This window comes from Canis aureus, chromosome 34 (assembly GCF_053574225.1).
Source record: "Canis aureus isolate CA01 chromosome 34, VMU_Caureus_v.1.0, whole genome shotgun sequence".
Lineage (NCBI taxonomy): Eukaryota > Metazoa > Chordata > Mammalia > Carnivora > Canidae > Canis > Canis aureus.
The window spans coordinates 8,114,931-8,142,803 of record NC_135644.1 but is presented as its reverse complement, the minus strand read 5'-3'; the positions used below and the strand labels follow the sequence as shown (position 1 = coordinate 8,142,803).

General features: G+C 35.2%; 1 protein-coding gene across 2 annotated transcripts in view; it reads right to left on the bottom strand.

Annotated features, from left to right (window-relative positions):
• The window catches only part of SESTD1 (SEC14 and spectrin domain containing 1), a 143,110-nt gene that overhangs the window by 63,559 nt on the left and 51,678 nt on the right, over positions 1-27,873 (bottom strand). For both annotated transcript variants that reach the window (XM_077883277.1, XM_077883276.1), the window contains exons 3-5: positions 26,529-26,637; positions 13,698-13,788; positions 9,140-9,253 (exon numbers count right to left, since the gene is read on the bottom strand). In XM_077883277.1, coding sequence (XP_077739403.1) covers positions 9,140-9,253; positions 13,698-13,788; positions 26,529-26,637 — 314 coding nt within the window. The remainder of the gene's footprint in view (positions 1-9,139; positions 9,254-13,697; positions 13,789-26,528; positions 26,638-27,873) is intronic.

Below are 27,873 nucleotides of genomic sequence, written 5' to 3'. Positions count from 1 at the left end.
AAAAGAGCAAAATAAATACACAAATATAAGTAAGAAAAACTAGAGCACTGAGAAAGGAAACTGTGTAGAGACAGAGATTTCTGCAAGTTAGAAAAGCACACACTAGAATCAGATAAGAAACACATTAGAAAGAAAAAAAATCTACATTTCAGAGAGAGAGAGAGAGAGAGAGAGAGAGCGAGCTGATACATATCAGATTCAATGTAGTGAAACAAATTTGGAATCCCACACTAGGTGATTTTCTCCGAACTATTCATGACAGCTTCACAAGTTACAAGATACTGGTAAGATTTCTTATATTCACCACTAAAACAGCAAACCTTTTTTTATATATAAAGATTTTATTTATTTATTCATGAGAGACACAGAGACAGAGAGAGGCAGAGACACAGGCAGAGGGAGAAGCAGGCTCCCTGTGGGGAGCCTGGTGCACAACTCCATCCCAGGACCCAGGAAATCACGACCTGAGTCAAAGGTTCAGACACAAATGTGTATCACTGAATTAGAATATTAATTTAAACATACTACAATCAGATTTTTATCATCTCCTGCAGAACTTTCATATATATATATGAAATTTATATATATATATGAAATTTATATATATATATATATATATATATATATATACATATATATATACACACATACTAACAGTGTCACTTATTCTAATCAAGTGATTTTTAGGAAAACTATATTCTAGCTTAAAAGCAAATCTCCTTAAAAATCAAACAAGTCCTAAACTGTGGAAAAGATGGTACCCTAAACTCAAGATTTCATTTCTTAAAAAAAAAAATTTAAACAATTATTTTCCTAAAGTACTGAGCATTTCTTTAGACTAGCTGACTGGCAACATTTCCCAAAAAGTTATGAAAACCTCATGAACACTGTCCATAGCATTGTATTATATTTTATCCTTTTTTCCAGAGTAAAATATAGAAATAATATACAATGAATTATTTTAATTTTTAAGAATTTACTAAATTATTAATATTTTTAAAAACTGAGTTAAAATGAACTTCATTAAACCATCCTAAATAACTACTACATACTAAAGTAAAAAGACCAATTTTGACTTTTACCATCTAAAAACTGGCATTCATGATCTTTCATTTTAAAATAATTATTTAAGGGGCACACACAGGTGGCTTAGTCAGTTAAGTGTCTGACTCTTGGTTTTGGCTCAGATCCTTGTTTAAAGGTTGTGAGAACAAAGCCCCACATCAGGCTCTGCACTCAGCACAGGGTCTGCTTGAGATTCTTTCCCCCTCTGCTCCTTCCCCTGCTCTCTCTCAAATAAATAAAATCTTTCAAGCAGTTATGTAGGATACAGAGTTATCATATATCACTTATAAAATTATCTACTTTCGTATATGTGCTGCCGAAGCGAGCACTAAAATTATCTACTTTCATATTCAATGTTAAGACCTATAAGTTATGATGCAAATGGTATTATATCTTCAGAAACAGAGAAGGTAATTATTTTCATAACCTAATCTTTACAATTTCAACTTTTATACTTTAAAAAAATCAGCTGGTTTGGGGCACCTGTGTGGCTCAATAGGTTAAGCATCCAACGCAGGTCATGATTTCAGGGTTATGAGCCTGAGCCCCACACGGGGCTCCACACTGGGTGTCGAACTTGCTTAAGATTCTTCCTCTCCCTTTGCCCCTCCCCATCCCTCTTTAAAAAAAAAACAAAAAACAACCAGTTTATTTTTATTATTTTTACATTTTATTTATTTTACATTTCTTTTTAAGCAACAATAAATGAGAAAAGGCCTGTAAAAGTCTGGCCTGGTTGACACTTTGTAAGTATAGACCGTGTTTTACTGTTCATAAATGAAAGTTCAAATTTCATTTAATCCCACTATATACTACCTTTTTCACTGTAATTTTTAAAGTACTAAAGATATCATCATATGCTAAATAATAATTTTAATGAAATGAGATTCATGTATCAGAAAATCTATCTCAATCTTAGGAATGAGCAGAAGATATTATTCTTTCCTGCAATGCTGGGCCTGTACCTTTGACTGACTTCCCAGAGACTAACCAGGGACAGGGGTCAACTTACAGATTTTATTCAGAAAAAAATGCAAATAATTTATGATCTGTGAAACTGATCAATTTCTGAAATGTCTACTGAAATAAGAGATAAATTTGAAGGACATTAACCAATTCTGTATCAACTTGGCAATCTTCTATAAAAATCTTAAACTCCTCAAAAGCTCTTTGAAGAACACCTCACAAATTACTAATAACCCCATTAGATAATGGACTACATATGTTTATGTTTATTGTATATCTGCAGAAGAGTCATGTTTTTACCCCTATGAAAATCATACTTTAATATATGCTTTATTTATTCAAGATTGTGAGAGGTCCTATTGATTTTTAACTAATTTAATTTCTAAATAATTTTGTATTATTTTCAACTACCCATTTCCATGAATATTCTAATATGTATAAAAACCATTAAATTCCTGAAGAAAAGATTAATCAGTTACAATCAAAGTAGCTATCATTTTAAGCAGGAATCTAAACTTTAGATCTATCTGCAAAGAAATCTGAAACAGAAAACAAGCACAAAGGGAGCCAGAATATGACAGTGGAACTATAAAAAGTTAGATGAAAAAGATCACTATCTACAAAAGTTTTCAAACTTTTGCCAAGTCCTTTCAAAGGAAATAAAAACCATAAAAACTTTTTAATAGTAAATACTTTTTCCTTTATTTTGTATATGTTAAAGAGGTTAAGATAAGAAATTAAATGACTAAAACACAGTATTTTATTAAGTAGCACATATCTTTGCTCAGCAAGTTTGAAGAGAAAGATAGTGGCCATATAATCTTTTTTTTTTTAAAGATATTATTTATTTGAGAGAGCGAGCGGATAAGCCGGGCAGGAGAGGCAGAGAGAGAGGGAGAAGCAGACTCCCCACTGAGCAGGGAGCCCAACATGGGGCTACTAAATCCCAGGACCCTGGGATCAGGACCTAGGCTGAAAGCAGACACTTAACTAAATGAGCAACCCAAGAGCCCGACCATACAGTCTTTAATCAAACATTTGTGAAGATTTTCTTTAGTCTAAAATCTAACTTACAGAAAGATTCAGGAGCACCTTGGTGACTCAGTGGTTGAGCATCTGCCTTTGGCTCAGGTCACGATCCCGGGGTCCTGGGATCAAGTCCCACACTGGGCTCCCTGCAGGGAGCCTGCTTCTCCCTCTGGCTATGTCTCCTCCTCTCTCTATTTCTCTTATGAATAAATAAAATCATAAAAAAAAAAGATTCAAAATTTGTTTCTCCTTTATTGTCACTATTCCATCTGTGACTAGAATACTTATCTTTTCCTAATAAAACATTCCCAAAGAATCTAACACTGAACCTCTCACTCTGTAGGCACTCAGATGTTTATTTTTTATTTTACTTAATGGTAAGAATGTGTGTGCAAGATGTGAATTAAAAAAGTATCTTTGGGGCAGCCCCGGTGGCTTGGTGGTTTAGAGCTGCCTTCGGCCCAGGGCTTGATCCTGGAGACCCAGGATCGACTCCCACATCAGGCTCCCTGCATGGAGCCTGCTTCTCCCTCTGCCTGTGTCTCTGCCTCTCTCTGTCTCTCTCTCTCTCTCTCTCTCTCTCTGTGACTCTAATAAATAAATAAATCTTTAAAAAAAAAAAAAAGTATCTTTGTATGTCTTTGCATGCTTTGTACAGATTCATGTGTGTATATGTGTTTATATACATATTATTTCAATGTTTATGTCTGTTTGTATCTTCCAGCTGGGGAATATTTTTTTTCACTAAGGGAAGACTGCTTTCTGCAAAAACTGGAAAGAAGTCATAATAGATGGAACCAGAGGTGCTCCTGACAGAGGAACACGAAGGATGTCTTTGGTCTTGGGATCTTAACATTAGTATGGCCTCAAAAACAAAACAAAGCAAAAACCCAGAATCAAATGCAGTATTAAGAAGAGATAAGAGAAGAAAACAATTTAGGCCAGTAAATAACACTTTTATCCTCATCAATAACAATAAAGAATAAGATAGAGATCCTTTTGATTATTAGTCTCCCAATTTAAGGATAAGATTAATACCAGTACTACTTCAATTTTATCTTGTCATTTGATAGACTATAGATACTATCATTAACCAACAAAAGCTTTCAAAGCTACCAGGTAAAGGCTGCTGAAGGACAAAAGTACATAAATCTCTGCATTGCTAAAAGGGAAACTGGTCAAGTAGATACCTATTTCAGAGATAAGACAATATATAAGGAAATATTTAGGTGAGCAATGAGAGAAGAGTATTCAAAAGCTAATGAAAAACATTAGAGGCGTGAACAGGAATCAAGTCATCTAGAAAAAAAAATTAGGAAAGATGATGAGCAAGGAAATGTGAAGTCATGTGGGAAGAACTAGGTGTCATTAAAACAACTACTATTTACTTGATGAATACTGTCAACAGCTGGTAATAAATCTTTCTTCTGGATAAGTCTATGAAGTAAAACATACTCTTGCTTATAGGAACACCAGTACTTATAACAAAGTCATACTTTAAAAATATTTAGAACATAGAGTTGCCTGGGTTAAGCGGCTGGCTGCCTTCGGCTCAGGTCACGATCCCGGGGTCCTGGGATGGAGCCCTGCATCAGGCTTCCTGCTCAGCAGAGTCTACTACTCCCTCTGTCTCCCCCCCGCCCGCCCCCCCCCCAGCTCATGAGCTCTCTCTCACCTCTCTGTCAAATAAAATCTTTAAAAAAAAATATTTAGAATAGGGATCTCTGGGTGGCGCAGCGGTTTGGCGCCTGCCTTTGGCCCAGGGCGCGGTCCTGGATATCCGGGATCGAATCCCACGTCAGGCTCCCGGTGCATGGAGCCTGCTTCTCCCTCTGCCTGTGTCTCTGCCTCTCTCTCTCTCACTGTGTGCCTATCATAAATAAATAGAAGTTTATAAAAAATATATATACATATTTAGAATATATACAAAAACACAAGCTTAATTACAACACCCCAAATGATCCAAATTAATACCACGGAAAATCATTTTTAATTAAACATCTATGTTGAATTTAATTATACACAGCTCTAGGTAGCCTAATAACTGCTATGTTGAACTGCACCTCATAGCTGAATGTTTGGCAGTACATTAGCCAGCATCTGAAATTACTCTCATCTCATCAGCGTTTTAAGCTTTATCATACGTGCCTAGTGTTTACTTACATTGGGAAAATATTCTAGCTGAATCTCTTCCATGTCTAAAAGAAAACAATACAGTGATATAATAAACTTTCAAAGTTGAGTTTTAAACATCAATCTATGACATCAGACTAAGCAGACAGAAATCCTACCTTCTATTTTATCCTCTAAGATGCAAGGTGTTTGGTCACTATGAATTCACACAGCATGAGACCCAACAAAGTACAGCATTTCTGAGCAGAGGCCTATGCTTAAGCAGGATGTGACAGGCTCTTCATAAAAGGAATATTTTCTCCTACTGAGTGTTCGCAGATTTAATTTCTACACCACTGGCCTCTGCTCACTTTGCATTGTCTCAGAGCAACATTTCCTGTGTGCCCCTGGCATGAACAGCAGACCTCCCTACTGGTCTGAAGTACTCACTCACCATGGCAACATTCAGGCCTCCAGCTTGCAAACTTCACACTCTACCCTCACTATACTTCTGTTTCTCCTCCCTGAGAGGAGTTTCCCATTAAACTTCCCACTACCCTCCTCCAGTTTCCCATTAAACTATTGGGGTAATATCTTTCCTAATGGAAACCAGCAACCCCGGCTGCCTTCCCCACAATGCTGACACACCTTTCCACTACACCTACATCACAGTCAAGTTAACCAATGACAAAAGTGTGTAAGATAAAAGCAGGGGGAAAAATGCAACCAGCTGTTGCTTAGTATGTAGAAAGCTGGAAAGAACACTGCTCCAATTCCTACAACACCACTACCACACCAAAATGATGCAAGTCAACCTGAAAAATGATAACTTTTCTCGACCCCATGAGAGTTAAGTTAACAGGAAAACCAACTAAACTGAAATCTAAGGATACACTTGCAAAGAAAAGATGGGGCTGGAGCACTTGCTTATCTGGGGAAAATGCCAGACAGGATACAAGCCAGGTAAAATTCAGCTAACATTCCTAATAAATTGCTAAAGGCCAAATGTGAACTAACGCGAAAGTACAGAACTCCTGGGAAGCACAGACACAAGAAGAATTCGAAGTCACCAGTGGGCTCTTCTCCACAGACCTCCTGGGAATCATGACAAAGAGTGGGACAGTAAAGGTAAGAAACTTAAAAACAGCCTCTCTCAGAGTACAGGCCTGGGGGAAGTAAACAGCAGCCTCCACTGTAAAGACATGAAGCTGAAGAATGGCCCAGATTCTTCACTCTATCTCCTCTAGGGAACAAAAACCTTCACAGGCTGAGGAAAAGCAGCAAACCCAGATGACCTTGGAGCACAAACACAGCCCCACTGCAGCTGGAGGGAAGGACAAGAAACACCCTGTATCCTAGTGGAAAGAGGAATATCTGATGAGCCCAAGGTATCACAGGCCTCCTTAACCTGGGGAATGGGCCCTATTCCCTAGACCCAGAGTCACAAAGCCTGGCTCAGACTGAGGCCAAACCAGAACAGAAAAACGCCTCTGGCAAACACTGAGTAATAACGAACAGTAGTCTTTCACTAATGGAGCATCAATATTGCAAAGACAGGCTTTTTCTGAGGCAAGGTAGAAAAGAAAGACCTAAACTGAGAGTGGGATAAACACTAAAAAAAAAGTCTCTGGCAAGCTGGCACCATCAACAATAAACAGAAGAACAGTTCTAGAGGAATGTGAAACCTGTGGTGCACTGAGGAAAATAATAACAACAAATGCAAAGTAATTCAACTCCTGGCTAGGCTAATTCTCCTGCCCCACCAGCAAAAACCAAGATGGGCCCATGTTGTAGGCACAATACTATTTACCTCAGTTTTTGCTATCCTAAACAAGATATCCAACATGCAACAAAAAATAATATGGCATACAAAAAGCAAGAAAGAAAACAACCCACTATCATTAAACAAGGCAAATGACATTAACTAGAATAAGACCCAGAGAGTGGAACTATCAGGTAAGGAATATAAGATAACGGTAACACATGCTAAAGGTTCTTACAGAAAAATGCAAGACAACATGAAAGAAAAGAGGGAATTTCAGCCAAGAGATAGAAACTACAAGGAAGAATCAAATAGAAATGCTACAAACCAAAAACATGGCAATGTAGAGTGAGTTTACAACAAATGGTCATCAACAAACTCAACAAAGAAACACAGTAAACTTGAAAATGTATCAACAGAAAATACCCAAACTAAAACACAAAGAGATAAAACACATGAGAAAAATAAATAAAACAAACAACCAGAATGGTGAGAAAGTTTCAAGTGGTCTAACACACATACAACTAGAATTCTAGAAGTAAGAAAAAAAAAAAAATGGGGCAAAGAAAATATCTACGGATTTTCCAAAATTGATGGCAGACATCAAATCAGAGAGCCAACAAATGCAGTGAACACCAAAGAGAAGAAATACCAATAAAATACATCTAGACATAATAAAAATGATGAAAATCCAAAAATAAAGTGAAAATCTTAAAGGTGGCCAACAGAGAAAAAAGGGGACCAAGGATACAAATAAGAGAACTCTCCTCAAAAGCTATGGAAATGAAAAATCAAAGATGTGATATACTTATTGTGCTAAAAGAAATAAACAATGAAACAAAAGTCTAAACCTACTGAAAATATCTTTGAAAACCATAATAGAAACAATACAATAGGTTTTTTCCAGGAATACAAAAGCTGAAAAAATTCAATGCCAATAGACCTGCACGGTAGGATATTTTGTTAAAGGAAGTCCTTTAGATACAAGGAATATATCAGACAAAAAGATGAATCTACAAGAAAAAAATGAAGACCAGAGGTGATATAAAGAAAGATGAAATTAATCCTTCTATTATTTTAATTGTTCTAAATAAACTACTGATGGCAAAAATAGTAGCCATCTATTGTGTGTTTACAGAATAGTAAAAGTAAAATGTATGACAACAGTGGGAAGTACTGGATATATACTGTTTTAAGTAATTTCTACTACATATTAAGTGATATATTATTTGAAAGTAATAGTCCACTAATTAAAGATGTATATTGTAAACTTAGGGTTTGCACACACTCACAAAATTTTTCATAAGATATTAAACTACAATGGAGATAAAATGTAATCATAAAAAATAATCCAAAAGAAGGCAAGAAAAAAAACTAAAAAAATACATAAAATCTAGCAAGATGGTAGATTTTAATCCACCTATATCAATAATTACATTATATATAAATGGTCTTAAACACTGAAAGGACAGATCATCAGAATGGATATGAAAGCAAGACCCAAGGATACTAAGAAATCCACTTTAAATATAAAGAAATAGGCAAATATGGAAAAAGATACACATGCAAACACTAGTCAAAAGAAAGCTGAAGCAGCTAGACTAATGTCAAACCAGGTACAGCTCCGAACCAGATATAGTATCAAGGATGAAAAAAGCTTTTAACAGTTTGTGGCAGAAAAAAATATGACAGAATTGTTTAGATTTGTATTCCATGTGGACTTCTTTCTAATCTACAGTAAGATGTAGTTTTACACAAGCAAATGAAAGGGAGAGAATAATGTCAATAGAAAAGGACAGATAACTTTTTTCATGGATCAAAACCAAACCAGATACTGAAAATAATTATGACATATCACACAAAACAGACACTAACTTCAATTTCAAAGTGTCCAGGATTTCCTAGTATTAGCTAAATGTCCTCTTGGTAATGCAATTTTTTTTTTTTTAAATAGAAAGTTCTACTTACTCGAAGTTTACAAAGAGTGGTATAAATGAAAACAAGAAAGAATTTGTGGTCTTTGACAAAAAATAATAATATATTCAACAAGTATGTGAATGTCAATTATATGCTCATCGTTGCTTAGGCACTGACCCATCACTGCACCAGCACAGCTTACTATCCGATGATGAACAAATAAAATACCAGGAAAATGCCATTTTTAAAGATACAACACACTTCTGCTTTTTTATAGAGTATATTTACCTCAAAGCCAAGTCTATCCTTTTCTTTCCAAAAACAAAAATGTGTTACTTTCTTATCCCAGAATTCATCAGGCTTCACTACACAGACAAGGGACACCTCAGCTGGAACAACATTCTGTAAAATACAAAAAAAAAAAAAAGTAATTATAAATTATACATGTAAGATGCATAATTTATTAAAGTTATAAATTACTAGGTTTTCATGGTTGGATTGAGTAAGTAAGAGACCTTCAGAATACTCCAAACTTCAAAATATACATGGTAATAAAGAAATACTTAGAAAGACAAGTTGATTTAGAAAAGATTTCAAATAAACAATGTAATATTCACAGTACATGTAAATTATTTTTTGTGTTTTACTGAATCTCTCTAACAGGGATATATTTAGACCAAACTACAAGACAATTTTTAATTGACCAACTATTACAATTGTGTTTTCTACTACATGAAAAAATCTTTTTCTAACACAATCATCTTGGAGAATTTCTTCAAATAATGTAAAATCAATTTTCTCACAAAATAAATTTCTTACTGGCTGTTTACACAAAGAAGCCCAGATTCTGTTTATTAACATCAAGAAGGACAAGCTAATCTCTGACAAACACAAATTTCACTTACTAGATAGGTTATTCACATTATCTAAAGAAAGAATGGAAGTTAACATTCACTGAGTTAATAAATATTCCATGTATATTTTATCAGCAAGCCCCATACAATCTACATTTATTTTTTTAAAGCTTTTGTTTATTTATTTGACAGAAAGAGAGAGAAAGAGAGCACAGGCAGGGGTGGCAGAGGGAGAAGGAGAAGCAGGCTCCCCACTAAGCAGAAAGCCCCTTAAAGGGCTCCACACAGGGCTCCATCCCAGGACTCTAGGATAGTGACCTGAACCAAAGGCAGACGCTTAACCAACTGAGCCACCCAGGTGCCCCAATACAGTCTATCTTTAACATACATCTTAAACCTATCCATTTCTATCCCCCGCATTGCTAACATCTCTAAATTAGTCAGCCTTTTTAAATATCCCCTTAACAGGCCTCCTTTCTTCACATTTTCTTATGCTAAGAGTAAAATTCAAATTCCCCACCAGGGCCTAGAAAGCCCTCGGAGCTCAAGCCCCATGGACCCTCAGACCTCACCTCACGCCCCTCCCCTCCAGCTCACTCGCCTACCACAGCCATACTAAGCTTCCTGCAGTTCCTGGAATGTAACAAGTCTGACTCCAGCTGAGGCTAATGCCCTAAATGTTTTTTGCCCTATTCACATAAGCTCCCTCCATTTATTTAAGTTCTACTCAAACATCCCCTTTTTCCCTGACCACCCTATCTAAAGTAGCACCATTTGACTCAGTTTCCTTTTATTACTGTATTTTTCTTCATAGCATCTACCATTATCTGCTGGTATATTATTTAGTAATCTGCCTAATTACTTACAGTCTGACTCCTTAAGTATAATATTAGTTTCACAATGGCAATTACCTTATCTATCATGTCACTCCTGTTTCTCTAGCCTATGGTAGTACCTGGCATATACAAAACACTCCATGAATATCTGTTGAATAAATGAATTCACGTTAATAAGTAGATCTCATCCTCCCAATTTTCCAGGAGAGTAAACTGAGTTTCAAAGAACTAAAGTAACCTGTCCAGTGTAACTTTAGGCTTTCCAGGCTATGTAGTCTCTACTGCAACTACTGCAATTCTGTCATGGTAGTATGAAAGCAACTATAAAAAATATAAATGAATGGGGACAGTTAAGTTCCAATAAAACTTTATTTACAAATTCTAGGGGTCAAATACCATTCAAGGCACAACCGAATATTAATAATAAATTATGGCTGTAATTATTATTATGCAGTAGGAGAAAACAGCAATCTTTCAATTTAAACACACTATTGGGCATGTAACAAATCTGGTGCCCGCTGCAATGACTTGGCTATGAATATGAATAAGGTAAGTAAACTCAATGGTACCAAAAGTTATCAGGGAGGCTAGGAAATAGATTGATGTTTATTTAATTATACAGACTTGTGAAAGATTATTACTTTAAAAATCAGTGAATCTTAAGGTTTTGCGAAACAAGAAAAAAATCAAACCACTCATTTTAGAGAATATTAGTTACAAACAAAGCCAACACTAAGCTCTGGGATCCCAAATAACTGGTACTAGTACCTTCTGAAATATAAGCAATGAGTGATTTTGCATGTAAAAACTGTTGGACTAGGAGTAAACAAAAGGCCACTGCAACTTCTGAAAATGTTAACTATTAATAAATCCAAAAGTTGTTAAAATACCTATCAGAAAAGAAATCGCAAGAGGGGATTAAATCATCCATTGATTGTTCTTCAAAACTCCCACTGATCAAAGTCCAGTTCATACAGCAAGTCCCAAACAGGTCATCTGTGACACAGTTGAATGACAGAATGAAAGGAAGAACACAAGATCATAATTAATGGATTTCTCATCTAATAGTTATTTTAACAACTTTTACTGAGAAGAGTTAATCCTCAAGGCTGGGTATAACACTGCTGGCAGGATATATCTGACAGAAAATGCAATGGGACACCAATCTGTGCTCCCTTAAAAACCTGATCCTCTGGAGGTTACATCCTTTCCAACCCAAAGGATTTATTCTAATGATAAAGGTTTAGGCCACACATTTAAGGAGGTAATGGGTAGATAATTTGGGAACCACCTCCAATATCCCCCACTGGTAAATATACCCTTTGTAAAGAATAAAACCGAGACTTGGGGGTTAGGCCACGTTAAGTTCCAACTGAGGCTCCTTCCCATGTTCAATACAAGAACCTGGCAAAGTTATTTAAAATCTTTGAGCCTCAGCTGACCTTCTGGGAGAAGAGAATCTGCTTCCCAAAGTTGTAAGGATAAAATTAAATGAGATTAATTTACAGGAAGTTTAGTATAGTACCCAACATTTTAGGCACTAAAATTACTAGTCCCCCATCCCTTCAGTCCTTTTTTCCTAATAATCCCAAGGGGGGGAAAAAAAAACATTACAAATCATTCTCCTTAGTTATCATTTAAAATTCTAAATTATAAGGTACCCAGGTGGCTCAGTTGGTTTTTGAAAGGCTGCCTTCAGCTAAGATCATGATCCCAGGGTCCTGGGATTGAGTCCTGCATCAGGCTCTCTGCTCAGTAAGGGAGGCTGCTTCTCCCTCTCCCTCTGCCACTACCCCGCTTGTGCTCTCTCAAGCTCTAATAAATAAATAAATAAATAAAATCTTTAAAAAAATAAAATAAAATTCTAAATTATACTTCTTTCCACAGAACCCAAAAGCAGCTACTAATTATTTCTCAATTCATTTAAAATTCTTGATCTTTCTTTCTATATCACTGATATTTGCCTAACTGAATATTCACTATCCCATAGAACTGTCAATTTCTATTTTCCCCAAACTGACCTACCATCAACTCTCTTCATTATATTTGGTTCATTTCTGAGCTTGAACTCAGTATTCCTGATAGAAATGCCTTTTTCACTTTCTTTCATCTAAATTAGACAATTTGGGGACCCCTGGGTGGCTCAGCAGCTGAGTGCATCTGCCTTCAGCTCAGGGCGTGATCCTGGAGACCTGGATCGAGTCCAACATCGGGTTCTCTGCATGAAGCCTGCTTCTCCCTCTGCCTATGTCTCTGCCTCTCTCTTTCTGTATCTCGCATGAATAAGTACATAAAATCTCTTTTAAAATTTCTTAAATAATAAATAAATCAGACAATCTTTTATTTAAACTTATTTAACTTCCACATTCTCTTGAAGCCCTTTTAAGGAAACCCAGATACATTAGAGCAATCTGCTGCCTCTAAATTATTTGAATGTTTTATTTTTCCATTTCAAGTCAAAACATCCTCAATATCCTTAAAATAAAACAACAAATGTTTACTAGGTACCTAATACAAGCAAAGGATAGCAAGATCTTTCTGTGAGGAATACAAGGAAACACAAAGACTAGTATTAGACCAAAGACTTTGTAACTGCAGCTGTTTATCAAGTGCTGGTTTGTGGGCCGCTGAAGTTCCCAAGGACACAGCTGTCAAGTACACTTCTAAATTAGAAATAAGTAATAAGGGTACCATAAATCCTGGTGCTTTCTGGAGAAAAGAAGGGAACGTAAGGAAAAGACTGCTCAGACCACATGAAGCTTTTCCAGACAGGATTTGACCAGTCCTGCTCCCTTCCTAAGATATCAGAATGGAGTAGACAGGGGATGATGCAGACACCACAGCACGCAAAAGCTCCCAGGTAAGTCCAACAACATCTCACACTTTTAGATTCAATGGCCTATTTACTAAATTATTTAAACATGACATACTATCTTTATTCATTTACAAATCTTTAAAATAAGTCTGAAATTTATTTTACTATTCAAAGTAAAACCTCTAAGAATTGAATTTTAAAATTCCAGTAGTGTGCATTTCAGAACTCCGTCACTGCTGAGAAGTTTGGGCACAGTGAAATAAATGAAATGCATTTGCGATTATCACTTTATCTGTTGCTATAAAATAAAACCATTTCCTAAGAGTCAAAAATAAAATTACCTGTAGCATTAAGACTACTGTTTTCACCACATTCCACTGTGATTTTCTGCCATCCACAATCACGGTAAATCCTCTAGCCTTACACTTTTCACTGAAACAAACAAACGAAAAATTACAAAGTATTAAAACAGGCTTCATATTTTATTCTTTATAATCCTAAATAAAGCCTATAGTTTAATCATATATGGAGCAGCATTAATTTCATTTGGTTTTGTTTACACTGTCATTAATAAAATTCTTCAGGGTATCCTTTGTTTTTTACAAGCAATTTGATTTTTCTCATTTTAGGAAATACTGACAATTTACAAACTCATTTGGCAAGAAAATTATTCTAAAAGTACAGAAAGTCAATGTCTTAAAAAGAGAAGAAATCAAAACAACATTCTCAAGTGCCTTTCAATTTCTTCATTTGTAAAATGAGTCCCCAGGGAAGAAGGTAACTAATGACTGCCAAGTGCATACAAACTTCTGGCCTCTCCTTCCTGCCAGAAGTAGGTTTGTGAAGTGATCATTTCAAACAGGTAGAAAATAGAGTAAGTTATTAGCAAACCATTGGAAATGGATTTCTTGCCATTCTTTTGAGCAAATTTAATGAGATGAAGTAGTATTTGGTCTAACAGTAATTCAAAATTTGAATACACCATGTCTGAATGTCTGAATGCACCCCTCCTCCTTCTCCTTTGCACTCTCAGATACCTGACCAGCAGAATATCATCCTGAGTGTTGGAGTGGGTTACTGCTACATATCACATTCAGTTATTCAAGTATTAACTAAACACTTCCTAGAAGCCTACTCTAGTAATATTCAACTATGCAAAAACAAACAAAACAAAAAAAAACCTCCATGCAAAAGACCAAACTACATAGCTGCTTTATTTATTTATGAAATGGATTTTTTTAAAGATTTTATTTATTTATTTATTCATGAGAGACAGAGAGAGAGGCATAGACCAGGTCCCACGTTGACGTATATGTCAATGTGGGACCCTGGAGTCCTGATCCCGGGACTCTAGGGTCACACCGTGGGCCAAAGTCAGGTGCTCGACTGCTAAACCACTCAGAAATCCCATACAGTGAATTCAATGCAAGGATCTCAACTGCTCTCTCTCCAATACAGCAGAAGAAACTGCAGTTTCACTTAGCAGAGCAAGGATTTGGTAGTGAAACCTCTCCACACTCAAAGTTCTATCAATTGTATACATTATAGGAAAGGTAATCAGCAAATCCTTTCCTAAGATTTAAATCCAACTAATCTTGCCTTACTTCCTCCAAATATTCACATTAGCCTCAAGAGGGTTCTTGGAGAAGTGATGTCGAATTCTATCAAGCAACAATGAGGTTCCAAGTTTGAGGATGGTACTGCTAAAGATTTATAAGAACAGGGGCCTCAGTAGGCAGGGACAGAAGCTGAGCTTCCAAAGAAACAGGGAACTGTTCAAAAGATGAAGCAAACTGAAAGATATGTCCATACAAAAAACTTGCACACAACTGTTCACAGCAGCATAATTCCTAATAGCCAAAAGTAGAAACAACTGAAATTTCCATCACTGACAAAGAGAAAAACAAAATATGGTAATCTATGTAATGGAATATTATTCACTGTAAAAATGAATCAAGTACTGGGGCATCTGAGTGGCTCAGTCAGCTAGGCGTCTGCCTTCGGCTCAGGTCATGATCTCAGGGTCCTGGGATCGAACAGCTGGAAGGGCTCCTTGCTCAGTGGGGAGCCTGCTTCTCCCTTTCCCTCTGCCCCTCCTCCATGCTCATGTGCTCTCTCTCTCTCTCTCTCAAATAAACAAATAAAATCTTAAAAAAAAAATTAGGAATGAAGTACTGATAACATGCTACAACATGGATAAACCTTGAAAACATTATGCTCAGTGAAAGAAGCCAGACAAAAAAGTATACATTTTGTATGATTACATTTATATGAAATATCCAGAATCAACAAATACACAAAGACAGAAAGCAGATTAGTAGCTGCTAAGAGCTAGGAGGACAAGAGAATGGGGAGTGACTACTAATGGGTACAGCATCTCCTTTTGGGCCAATGGATGAAACTGTGTAATGGTCACACGGCCTTATGAATATACTGAAAACCACTAAATTGTACACTTTAAAAGGTTGATGTTTAAGGTATGTGAATTATAACTCAATAAAAAAAAATGCTGAAATACTCCATTTTGGGATTTTGCATTTTAAAATAAAGGATTCATTAAGTAATCTTTGTCAGGGGGATTTGAGGCAATACAATGATCACTGTAGATGAGCAAGAGAATACAAAGTCTTGCTTGGAGAAGCAAATCTGACACCAAATTGCTAGTTGTAGGATCAGGTAATGAGGAACTTCTGGAGTTCCCTGCCAACAAGATTTCTAAGGAAGACCACTATAACTCAGGTAGGATACAAGACCAAAAGAGAGCAACCTATGTAAGGTAGCTGACTATTCCACTCAGGGTCTCTACCAATGCCTTATGGCAATTTGCAGGAGGTGGAAATGAGGCACCAAGAGTTGTCCAGTAGAAGGTCTTCCCTCAATGGTACTATAGTCAAGAGAACACCGGTTACACAACCATTTTGTTAGAGAAGTTTTACACTAATAACATATTTTTGGTTCAAAGCACACTCTAAATTAATCTGTATATTAAAACAAAAAAGTTAATGAAGCTTACAAATACCATCTGCAGTAATGTTAGGGGCATAATGTATTCTAAATTTATCTTTTAGGGTACTTAAAAACACCCTTAATCATAATTTTCTCACATTTTACTCAAGTAATGAAAATACACAACTGAAAGATACTATTTGAAAACTGCAAAACCAAGTGATCTTTCAACTACATGAAAGGATTGTTCTTTTTTTAAAAAAAAATATTTTATTTATTTATTCATCAGAGACAGAGAGAGGCAAGGCAGAGTGATAGGCGGAGGGAGAAGCAGGCTCCCCACAGGGAACTGGATGTAGAAATCGACCCCAGGACCCCAGGATCATGACCTGAGCCCAAGGCAGACGCTCAACCACTGAGCCATCTATGTGCCCACTGGTCTTTTTTCACTTCATTCCTACAAGTGGAGTGATAGTTTCAAGTATTTTTTAACATACTTAATTTAGAAGCATGCTCTGTCCTTTATAAAAGGGTATGTTAGAGGAGTTGCAGTACTAATATTAATAAACTCCTATATTGCTTTTAATATTTATAATTACATCAAAAAACAATACAAAAATCTATTAGATTCAATATCCTTGTTCACCTCCATTAGAGCCTTTCAGGGGTGAGGTGGCTTGAGTTAAGAGGAGAGGCTCCTTAACAAACCCACTCACTTTGATTAGAAACAGACTGTCAATGTATTTCTTGGGTTCAGTACACGATAGCTCTTCAATAATTTCTTTGATTACAACTAAGGATTCCTTCTCTTCTACTCACAGAGCTCTGCTTACACTTACATTATGGCAACTAATCTCACTTATGCTTTCATTGTAATTACTTGTCTACAATTTATCATCTTTAGATAACATGCTTCCAGAAAGTAACGATATTATCTTACTGATATTCTGGCAGCTTTTAGCACAGTGCTTTAAATACAGATGGCCTTGACAAACTGTAAGACTCTTAATCACAGGAAACAAACTGAGGGTCGCTGGAGGGGAAGGGGTGGGGAGATGGGGTACTTGGGTGAAGGACATTAAGGAGGGCACACGATGTAATGAGCACTGACTTCTACCTGTGGAACCAGTAATACATTATATGTTAATTAACTGAACTTAAATAAAATTTTCAAAATAAACAAATAAATAAATAAAAAAAAATTCAGGCACCTGGGTGGCTGTGTTGGTTAAGCATGTGCCTTCAGCTCAGGGCTCAGGTCATAATCCCAGAGTCCTGGAATTAAACCCCATTCTGGGTTCCTGCTCAGCATGGAGCCTACTTCTCCCTCTCTCTCTGCCTTCTGCTAATGCTCTCTTGCTCACTCTCCATCTCACATAAATAAAATCTTTATAAATAAATAAATAAATAAATAAATAACCATCTTTAAACATATCATGATTAAACTCCTGAAGTGTCAGAAACAGCAAGGGCTGTAAATCTGGATAACAGGAGAATCTGGGAAGGATCTTCATAAAGGAGCTAATAAAACTTAATGTAAAAGGTCAGATACAGAGCATAATGAATATGAGCAAAGGCACCACATATTAATTTGAGGAAGTTTCTTAATTTCTCTGCCCTTTTTCATCTATAAAATAGAAATAATAATACTATCTTACCATTATTCTGAAAACTGAGTTAATACAAGTACTTAAAACTAAGTGCCTTGCACAATAACTGTCAAAAAAATATTAACTAAGAAGGTAGGTCAAACCATACAAGGTCTTGGCATAGCAGTTAAGAAGGCTGAAAGACTGCCCTTGAGAACAAAGACTTAGTCTTTCCTGCCTTCGCAATACATGATATACAATGTCTGCAGTGGTATCAGCAAAATAAATGGCTACTGAATTGAATTCACTGTGCAGTAAGAAAGAGGAGGTCATAGAAAACTGGGAAAGATAAAACTGTTGTTTCAATGAAATTAATCTTGTTTTGGTGTGGAAAGTGGAGGGAAGGGGACAGAGAAGTTAGCTTGGCTACTGTACTAGTCCAGCAGGCATCCACTGATGTGTACTTAAGCAGGTGAAAAGGAAAGAGCAAGGACAGAAAAATAAAAACTACATGGCAAAGAAAACAAATACTGGCTTAGCAGTCATTTTTTAAAACAGCACATTATAAATTTTCAATATGTTATATGACTGAGATGATTATTAAAAAAAAATACTCATCAAGAACATAAAACATGTTCAAGGGTGCCAGGGTGGCTCAGTCAGTTAAGTGTCCAACTCTTCATTTCAGCTCAAAAAAATAAAGAGAAAGGATTCCAAACAAAACACTAAAGAAAGCCATCAAATCACTAAAGAACAAGTGAAGAAAGGAACAGAGAAGAACTACAAAAACAATCGGAAAACAACAAAATGGCAGTAAGTACACACCTATCAATAATTACTCTAAATATGAATTGATTAAATGCTCCAATCAAAAGACAGTAGGTGACTGAATGGATTTAAAAACAAAAAACAAACAAAAAAAAGCCTGCCTACAAAAGATTCACTTCCGACCTAGACACAGACTGAAAGTGAAGGGACAGAAAAAGATATTCCACACAGAAGGAAGCAAAAAAGAAAAACAAAAGCTGAGCAGCAATACTTATATCAGACAAATAGACTTTAAAAGAACAACTGTAGCAAGAGACAAACACTGGGCATTACATAATGATAAAAGGATCCATCCAACAAGAGAACATAACAATTGTTAATATCCAGGCACCCAACATAAGAGCACCTAAATACATATAACAAATTTTAACAGACATAAAGGGAGAAAGTGACAGCTATACAATAACAGTAAGGGACTTTAACACCTCACTTACATCAGTGGACAGGTTATCTGAACAGAATAGCAATAAGGAAACAATGGCTCTGAATGACTCATTAGGCTAGATGGACCTAAAAAACATAAAAATATATAGAAAACAATCCATTCAAAAACAGCAGAATACACATTCTTTTCAAATGCACATGGAACATTCTCCAGGATGGATCACATTAGGTCACAAAACAAGTCTCAATAAATTTAAGAAGACTAACACATAAAGCATCTTTTCCTATCACAACAGTATGAAACTCAAAATCAATTATAAGAAAACAACTAGAAAAAATACAAACATAAAGAACCCAAATATGCTACTAAACAACCAATGCGTCAACAAAGAAATTGGAGGAAATTAAAAAATACATGAATACAAATAAAAACAAAAACACAACACTACAAAATCTCTGGGATGCAACAAAAGCAGTTCTAAATGGGAAGTTTTTAATGATACAAACCTACCTCAAATAAACATAAAAATCTCAAAGAAACAATCTAGACTTACCCTAAAGGAACTAGAAAAAGAATAACAAACAAAATCCAATGTTGGAAGAAAGGAAATGATAAAGATAAGGATGGGAATAAAATGAGCCAAAAAAAAAAAATTAGAAAAGGTCAAAGAAACCAAGAGCTGATTCTTTAAAAAGATATACAAAACTGATAAACCTTTAGCCAGACTAATAAAAAAAAAAAGAACTCAAATAAATAAAATCAGAAAGGATAGAAGAGGACAACTGACACTACAGAAATATGAAGAATTATGATGATGCTATAAAAAAATTATATGCCAACAAATTAAACAACCTAGATGAAACAGATCAGCTCCTAGAAACATTATCTTCTAAAACTGCATCAGGAAGAAACAAAAAATTTGAACAGATTGATTGTAGTAACAAAATTGAATTAATAATCAACTCCCAAACAAAAGTCCAGGATAAGATGGCTTCACAGGTAAATTCTATCAAACATTTAAGGAAAAAGATGAATCAATACCTATTCTTATCAAACTATTTTAAAAGATAAAAGAAGGAGGAAATTTTCCAAATTCATTCTATAAGGCCATTATTAGCCTGACACCAAAACCAGATAAATACAGAAAAAAAAAAAAAAAATACAGGCCAACATACTTGAAGAACATGGATACAAAATTCCTCAATAAGATATTTGAGCAAAGCATATTTAATAATACATTAAAAGGATCATTCACCACAATCAAGTGAGATTTATTACAATGAAAGGATGGTTTGATATTTGTAAATCAATGTGATATGTGACATTAACAAGAGAAAGGATAAAAAAACCAAAAACCAAAAAAAAAGTTTTTGCATGCAAAGGAAACCATCAACAAAACAAAATGGAAACCTACTAAATAGAAGAGGACATTTGCAAATGATATATCAAGTAAGGGGCTAATATCCAAGATCTATAAAGAACTTCTAAAACTCAATACCAAAAAAAAGGTAGTATGATTTAAAAAATGGGCAGAAGACCTGAATAGATTTTTTCCAAAGAAGACATTCAGATAGTTAACACACACATAAAAAGTTGCTCAGTATCACTAGTACTCAGAGAAAGCAAATCAAAACCATAAGGAGATACCACCCCACACCAGTAAAAATGATCTGTATCAAAAACAGAAGAAATAATAAGTGCTGGCAAGATGTGGAGAAAAGAGAACCCTCATACTCTATTGGTAAGAACATAAATTGATACCACGACTGTAGAAAACAGTATGGAGGTTCCTCAAAAAATTAAAAGTAAAAAAATAAATAAATAAATAAAAGTAGAAATACCACACAGTGCTATAATTCTACTATGGGATATTTTACCCAAAGAAAACAAAAACACTAATTCAAAAAGATATATGCACTCCTATGTTTATTGCAATATTATATACAAGAGCCAAGATATGGAAACAATCCACTTGTCCACTGATAGATGAACTGATAAAGAGGATGTGGAATGTGTGTATGTATGTACACATAACATACATACATACATACCATGGACTATTACTTAGTCAAAAAAAGAACAAAAATCTTGCCATTTGCAATTGCATGGATGGAAGACATTCCATGAACAACATGGAAAGTTTAGTATGCTAAGTAAAATAACTCAAAGAATGGTGAGATGACAAACACCATTAGATTAACTTATATGGTGACAAACACCATTAGATTAACTTATATGTGGAATAAAAAAAATGAACAAACAGCAACAACGAAACAAACTATTAAATAAAGAGAACAAACTGGTGGTTGCCAGAAACAATGTGAGTGGGACAATGGGCAAAATAGATGAAGGAGATTAAGAGGTACATAGTTCCAGTTATAAAAGAAATAAGTCATAGATATGAAAAGTACAGCATAAGGAATATAGTCAGTAATATTGTAATAACGTTGTGTGGCAACCACATTTATCATAGTGAGCACTGCGTATAAGATTTCCAAATTATTATGTTGTAAACCTGAAACTAATATAACATTATATGTCAATTATACTTAAATTACAAAAAATACTGACAGTTAAAAAACTAGTTATGGAATTCAAATAATTTCACCATTTTAAAGAATTATAGAACCATACACAGCTGTTCTCTTTCCCTTCATAATGCATTTTAGATCATTTCTATCACTGTGTTGCTAAGTCTGGCTCATTCCTTCAATATGGATACAATGAACAGCTGAAATCTCCAAATCATTTTTATTGGCACTGCGGACATGGAGATAAATAAAAAATGATTCTGCATTCAAGGACCTCACAATCTAATAACAAACTGTAATTTAACCATAAACTGCTATGACACCAAGCAGACATAAATATGAAAAACAATCCAAAAGGACTCTTCACAGGACACCTGGGTGGCTGTAATCCAGGCGCAGGTCGTAATCCAGGGGCCCTGGGATCGAGTCCGCATCGGGCTCCCTGCATGGAGCCTGCTTCTCCCTCTGCCTATGTCTCTGCCTCTCTCTGTCTCTCATGAATAAATGAATAAAATCTTTTAAAAATAAAAATTAAAAAAATAAAAATATAAGGGCTTCTCAGAAAAGTACTAATGAAAAAACAAAGTTAAGAAATGTGTTTTGCCACATGTTTTTAAAATGTTTTTAAAAAGCAGGTAGTCTCAGTAACTTATAAGCACATCACTATCACAGTAATAGTACTGAAACAAATCTCATTTGCTGCACTGAATGTGGATACACTTCTGATTTAGAATTGTAAAATACGTAATAAAATGTTATGAGATTAATGACCTACTTGTGTGGTTCTGTTTATTGCTAGTCTCAGTATTTACTTTTTCAATGAAAAGATTTGTAGATTAACTTATAGATTTGTCTTTAGTTCCATTAGGGACTCTCCTAATTATGGACTCACCAGTTTCTGATCCTATTGTTCATGTCTAAAATATATAGTAACAGCTAAGAAAACAAAAGATAAACTCCACTTACCTCTCCTAAAATTTAACACTCAGGCTGGCCCAAACTTGTCATTTTATTACTCTATATCAAAACCTATGGTTGACCCTTTATAGAAAATGAGGCAGTAATGGTTAGGCTTGAACTCCACACAGAACTGACAAGAGTCGCCTGAACTTGAACTTAGTATTCAGGTCAGGCTACAAGTATCCTAACCTCCTGTTTTCTCCTAAGCCCTCTAAATCAAAGATCTGAAACAAAAGCAAGGTTAGAGGCAACTGTGTGAAAAAGAATCAGGAAATGCCTCCATCCTCAATTGTGCTGGGTTACCCTGCACAATTTAAAAAAGGTATGTATATTTCATACCTTGTCTCTCCTCATTAAAAATAAGCATGAGGTATAGATAAGAAACTGAATAGTTTTTTTATTTTTATGTAACTTTTTAAAACCTATTATTATATTCAAAATGTTAATATGTTTAATGCAAAAAGAGACCGCTTTGGGGCATGGCCTGTAAGGAAGAGGCCAGACAAGTGCACTGCTGAGCTATCCTGGAATAGTCACAGTGTAGGGGGGTCAAACTTTAAAAGCAGAAGACAGGGAGACACAGCAGATCACACAAAAAACGAAGACGTAATACTAAAAAGGACACCTTTCTAGACACATGCTAAGCATAATCTGACACGGCAAACTTAAAAACAGCTCTGAGATGGAAAGAGGGAAGGATAATGAATACATACATGATCAAGTCCAATTGTAAATGATGGAGACTTGTAAATGATGGGCACAATGGTGTTTACTGTACAAAAACTTTTGTATATTTGAAATTTTTTATAATTAAATGCTGGAGGGATTATAATTTAAAAGCAGTTTTGGGGATACCTGGGTGGCTCAGTCAGTTCAGCATCCAACTCTTGATTTCAGTTCAGGTCATGATCTCAGAGCCCCATGTTGAGCTCTATGCTGGGTGTGGGGACTGCTTAAGATTCGTTCTCTCCCCGCATCCCTCCTCCCACTAAAAACTTAAATTAATTTAAATTAAATCAAAATAATATAAATGCAGTTTTGAACTGCAGATGTTCTGAAGGAGAAAAATCAGTTTTAAAGATTACATCTAATAAATTGATCTCCAAAGTTGCAATGAAGAGCTCAGAATACACTCTAGCTCTCTAATGAAATGGCAAGTACTGATACAGAGCTGCCAACTATGTTTTCAAACACCAAAGTTATAGGAGGCTCTCCCAGAAAAGTGGAAGGTTAACAATTTAGTTTTCACAAATATTTGAGGACTAAAGCCTAGCAAAATAATTTTCAAAAATAAAGTATCCAGGTATCTATATTTTGCCTTGCTAAAGTAAGTTCTTTCACACGGCTTCAATTCATATCTTCTCTACTAGCTGGCAGGTATGTATGGATATGCAGAAGCTGATTCATAATTTACACTGGAATAGCATTAAGGAAAAGAGAGAGAAATGTCAATAGTGTAGGCTATTTTGTCTTCCACTGTACTTGCTACTCACATACCCAGAGTGAACAGAAAGAAGAGATGAGTGAAACTGCTGGTCCCTTAGCCTGCCTCAGTTACCCAGTGCTTCTTACCATAGGAGCATTCTGCTGGGCTGAGCATGATTCTAGTATATAAAAGAATGCATTTATTTTAAGATTTTATTCATTTATTTGAGAGAGAGTACACACGAGAGAGAGAGAACATTTGAGTGAGGGGGAGGGGCAGTAGGAGGGAGAGTAGCAAACTTCCTGCTGAGCAGGGAGCCCAACGTGGTGTTGGATCCCAGCATCTCCGGATCATGACCTGAGCCAAAGGCAGACACTTAACCAACTGAGCCACCCAGGTGCCCCACAAGCATTTTTTTTTTTTAATCACAAACTTAAATGATAAGCTGTGTCTTCCAGAACTCAGCTTCAGTGACATGTTCCTCCAGTGTCACCAGAGGAAAACATAGCATGTTCATAAAACACTTTGTAAATCTCTAATCCTTGCTTAGGAATTTTTCATGGATAATACGGACTACCAGTAATTTGTACATTACATTCCTTCAGAACCTCACTTCACCTAAGAATGCATACTTTTTCAGAATTTGTTAGCTGTATGTCTAGCTAGTATTATTTACCCACAAATAAGTTTGTTACCTAATGGTGAATAATACAATCCTCTGCATTCGGTGCAGAGGATTAGGAAGATTATTCAATAGTAACACACTGTGAGGTCTGCTAACTTTCCTTTCCAGAAAGTAAAAAAAAAAGAAAAAAAATTGAAAATTGAAAATTTTCACTTGAAGACTTATTTCCCCAATACAGAAAAAATAATCAGCAAAGGAATCATTAAATTACAGACCAATGTTAGAACTAAGTATGATTAAAGTCAGTTGTTCTAAAATATAGTTTTAACCCTGTACTCTGCAAGGTGGTTTAAGATGAAACAATCTCTTATGTCAATAAAGCAAATACAGGAAGAATACAAAGCATTGTTTGTTCTGATTAAAATGTTTAAAATTCATTATCTGGTGTTTAAGAGCATTATATAAGAGAGTTTTGCTCCTTTGCCACCTTTATAGTTTACAAACAAACAAATCTGCCCTCATTCTTTATTGCAATGGCTTATAAATCTAACTGCAAATTAAGAATTATCTGGGCAGCTTAAAGGATTATAAAGGATATTTTTTAAAAGACTTTTATTCAAAAAAAAAAAAGACTTTTATTCATTTATTTGAGAGAGAGAGAGAGAGAGAACACATGCATATGCACATGGAGAGGGAGAAAAGAGAATCCCAAGCAGACTCCACATTGAGCACGGAGCCCAATGCAGGGCTCGATCCCAGGACCCCAAGATCATGACCCAAACCAAAATCAAGTGTCAGATGATTAACCAACTAAGCCCCAGGAGCCCCAAACATTTTTTTTTTTAAGATTTTATTTTTAAGTAATCTCTACACCCAATGTGGGTGGGGCTCAAACTCACATCACAACCCTAAGATCATGAGTTAGATGCTCCACCAAATGAGCCAGCCAAGCACCCTATTGAAGGATTTTTTAAAATCCTTTAAGGGATAAGCAGACATCCCAAGAACAATTTGATCAGAAATCTCTGGAGAGCGTTAGAATTGTGAAAAAAAAAATCTCCAGATGATTCTAATAAACTGTCAGACTTCAGTCTCTAAATATCACGTATAGAAGAGGAAATTAGGAGTTTGTTTTTGTTGTTGAAGTGATAGGTAGGCTTAAGCAACAAAAAAAAAAGTTTGCTTTGCCTTCACCCAAGAAATACAAAAATTAAAAATCCAAAGATCTGAGATTAAAACATAAGCATTTGCATTTTTTAAAATAAAAATGTTTGAATTCCTAATAGCCTTCACTCTATTAAAATTTACAGATTTTTATCTATATATTGAAATAGCTATTTAAATAAAAGATGCATTTTATGAAATTCACTTCTCTCATGTTTTCTCAAGTTGCATGGCACACAAATGCTCAATCTTTGTGTTCCTTAAAAGTTGACAGTGCATACATTCTGGAAACCTGTATCATATTATCCAATGCATTAAAAGCATACAATAGGGCAGCTTGGGTGGCTCAGCGGTTTAGCGCTGCCTTCGGCCCAGGGTGTGGTCCTGGAGACCTGGGATCAAGTCCCACGTCCGGCTCCCTGCATGGAGCCTGCTTCTCCCTCTGCCTGTGTCTCTGCCTCTCTCTCTCTCTGTGTCTCTCATGAATAAATAAATAAAATATTTTAAAAAATAAAAAAATAAAACAAATGCATACATTAATTCTTTTATCAGAAATAATTGATTCTAGTGTTTATCAGAAATAATTGATTCTAGTGTCTTTAATTATTATCTCACTAATAAAAGGAGGTGACATAGCAACATATACCTTAGTAACAGGAATCATTAATAAATGAATAACAACATATCAAGATTTTTAAAAAGACACCTTTAGAGTCACCTTGGAATGCTGAGTAGGTAGTCTAAGGTGACACTGAGCTCATCCATATTTGTCTGTTCCAGGCATAATGGAATTGTCAGAATGAGGCCACTTCGTCTGTCCTTTCCTCCTATTAAAAATAAAAGATATAAATACAACATATAATAGATACTAAAGCACTAAATAAATATGTTTGGGTCCAATGTTACTAAAACAAATAGTATTTAAGATATAAGTAAAAAAAAAACCTATCTAATAGCTGTTTATTTTATATATTGTAAATGTTTATAGTAGTATAGCAAAATCATACAAAATTTAGAAAAGAGAAAAAATTCATCAATGAAATTTTCACTTAAACGCAGCAACTATCATTTTAATTTTCTTCTATTCAGTCTGCTTCTTAACGTCATCAATTCATCAAGCACCTACTAAATGCCTAGCACTATAAGCAGTAACGAGTAAGGTAAATTTCCAATCAACCCAGGAAGAAAAGCTTTATATCATAAGAAAACATGAGTATGAAATATGAGTTTATCTGCCAAATTGTGTTGTATAACATATATATAGTATTCCAAAAAAGGATTTAGAAAATGAGAAAATGATACAAACTGTGGTAAAGGTGAAAAGTTTTGTAGAAAAGTTATGACTTAAAAAAATGGGTAGAATTTACAAATCATGTTAGAGTATTAAAGTGTTCTGAGATGAGGAATGATTTGAGTGAACTCACAGATATCAGACATGACTTCTGCGTTTATGAGGAAAGAAGGAGAAAGTCCTACCCAGCTGAGAAGAGCACATGCAACCTGGCTGTAGAAGCCTGAAAGCTAAGCAGTGGAACACACTCACATTTCATGGATGCTCAAGCCCTCTTCAATCTTCCATAAACATTAAAATCTAACTTTTCTACATACATATCTTCTTTGAAAGTTCCCCAGGTGACTTTGATACTAAAGTGCATTGTCGACCCAAATGACATTTATAGCAATTTTAAAAGCTTAAAAGCCAGCAAATACTAAATGTAAAAATTCTGTATGATCTCTAGAAATCTATCACTAAAAACTGAAAGTTGTAAAGTGAAAAAAACAATTCCTATGCGTGACATGAGGGCAATTCATGATGTAGCAACCAAAAATGGTCTTCTTTTAATTAGGTTAACCATATAAATTAATGATATTCAACCAGTCTGTTTAATCTGAATTAATGCAATTTCGAATGGTTCAACTTAATAGATAATCAATAGTGACTTCAACTACTCACGGTTTTTGTTCAGGTTTTTTTTTTAATTGATTTTTTTAAATGATTTTGGTTTGAAAATTTTTTCTCTATTATTAAAAAATGTTAAAGTATTGGTTGAAATAATTAATAG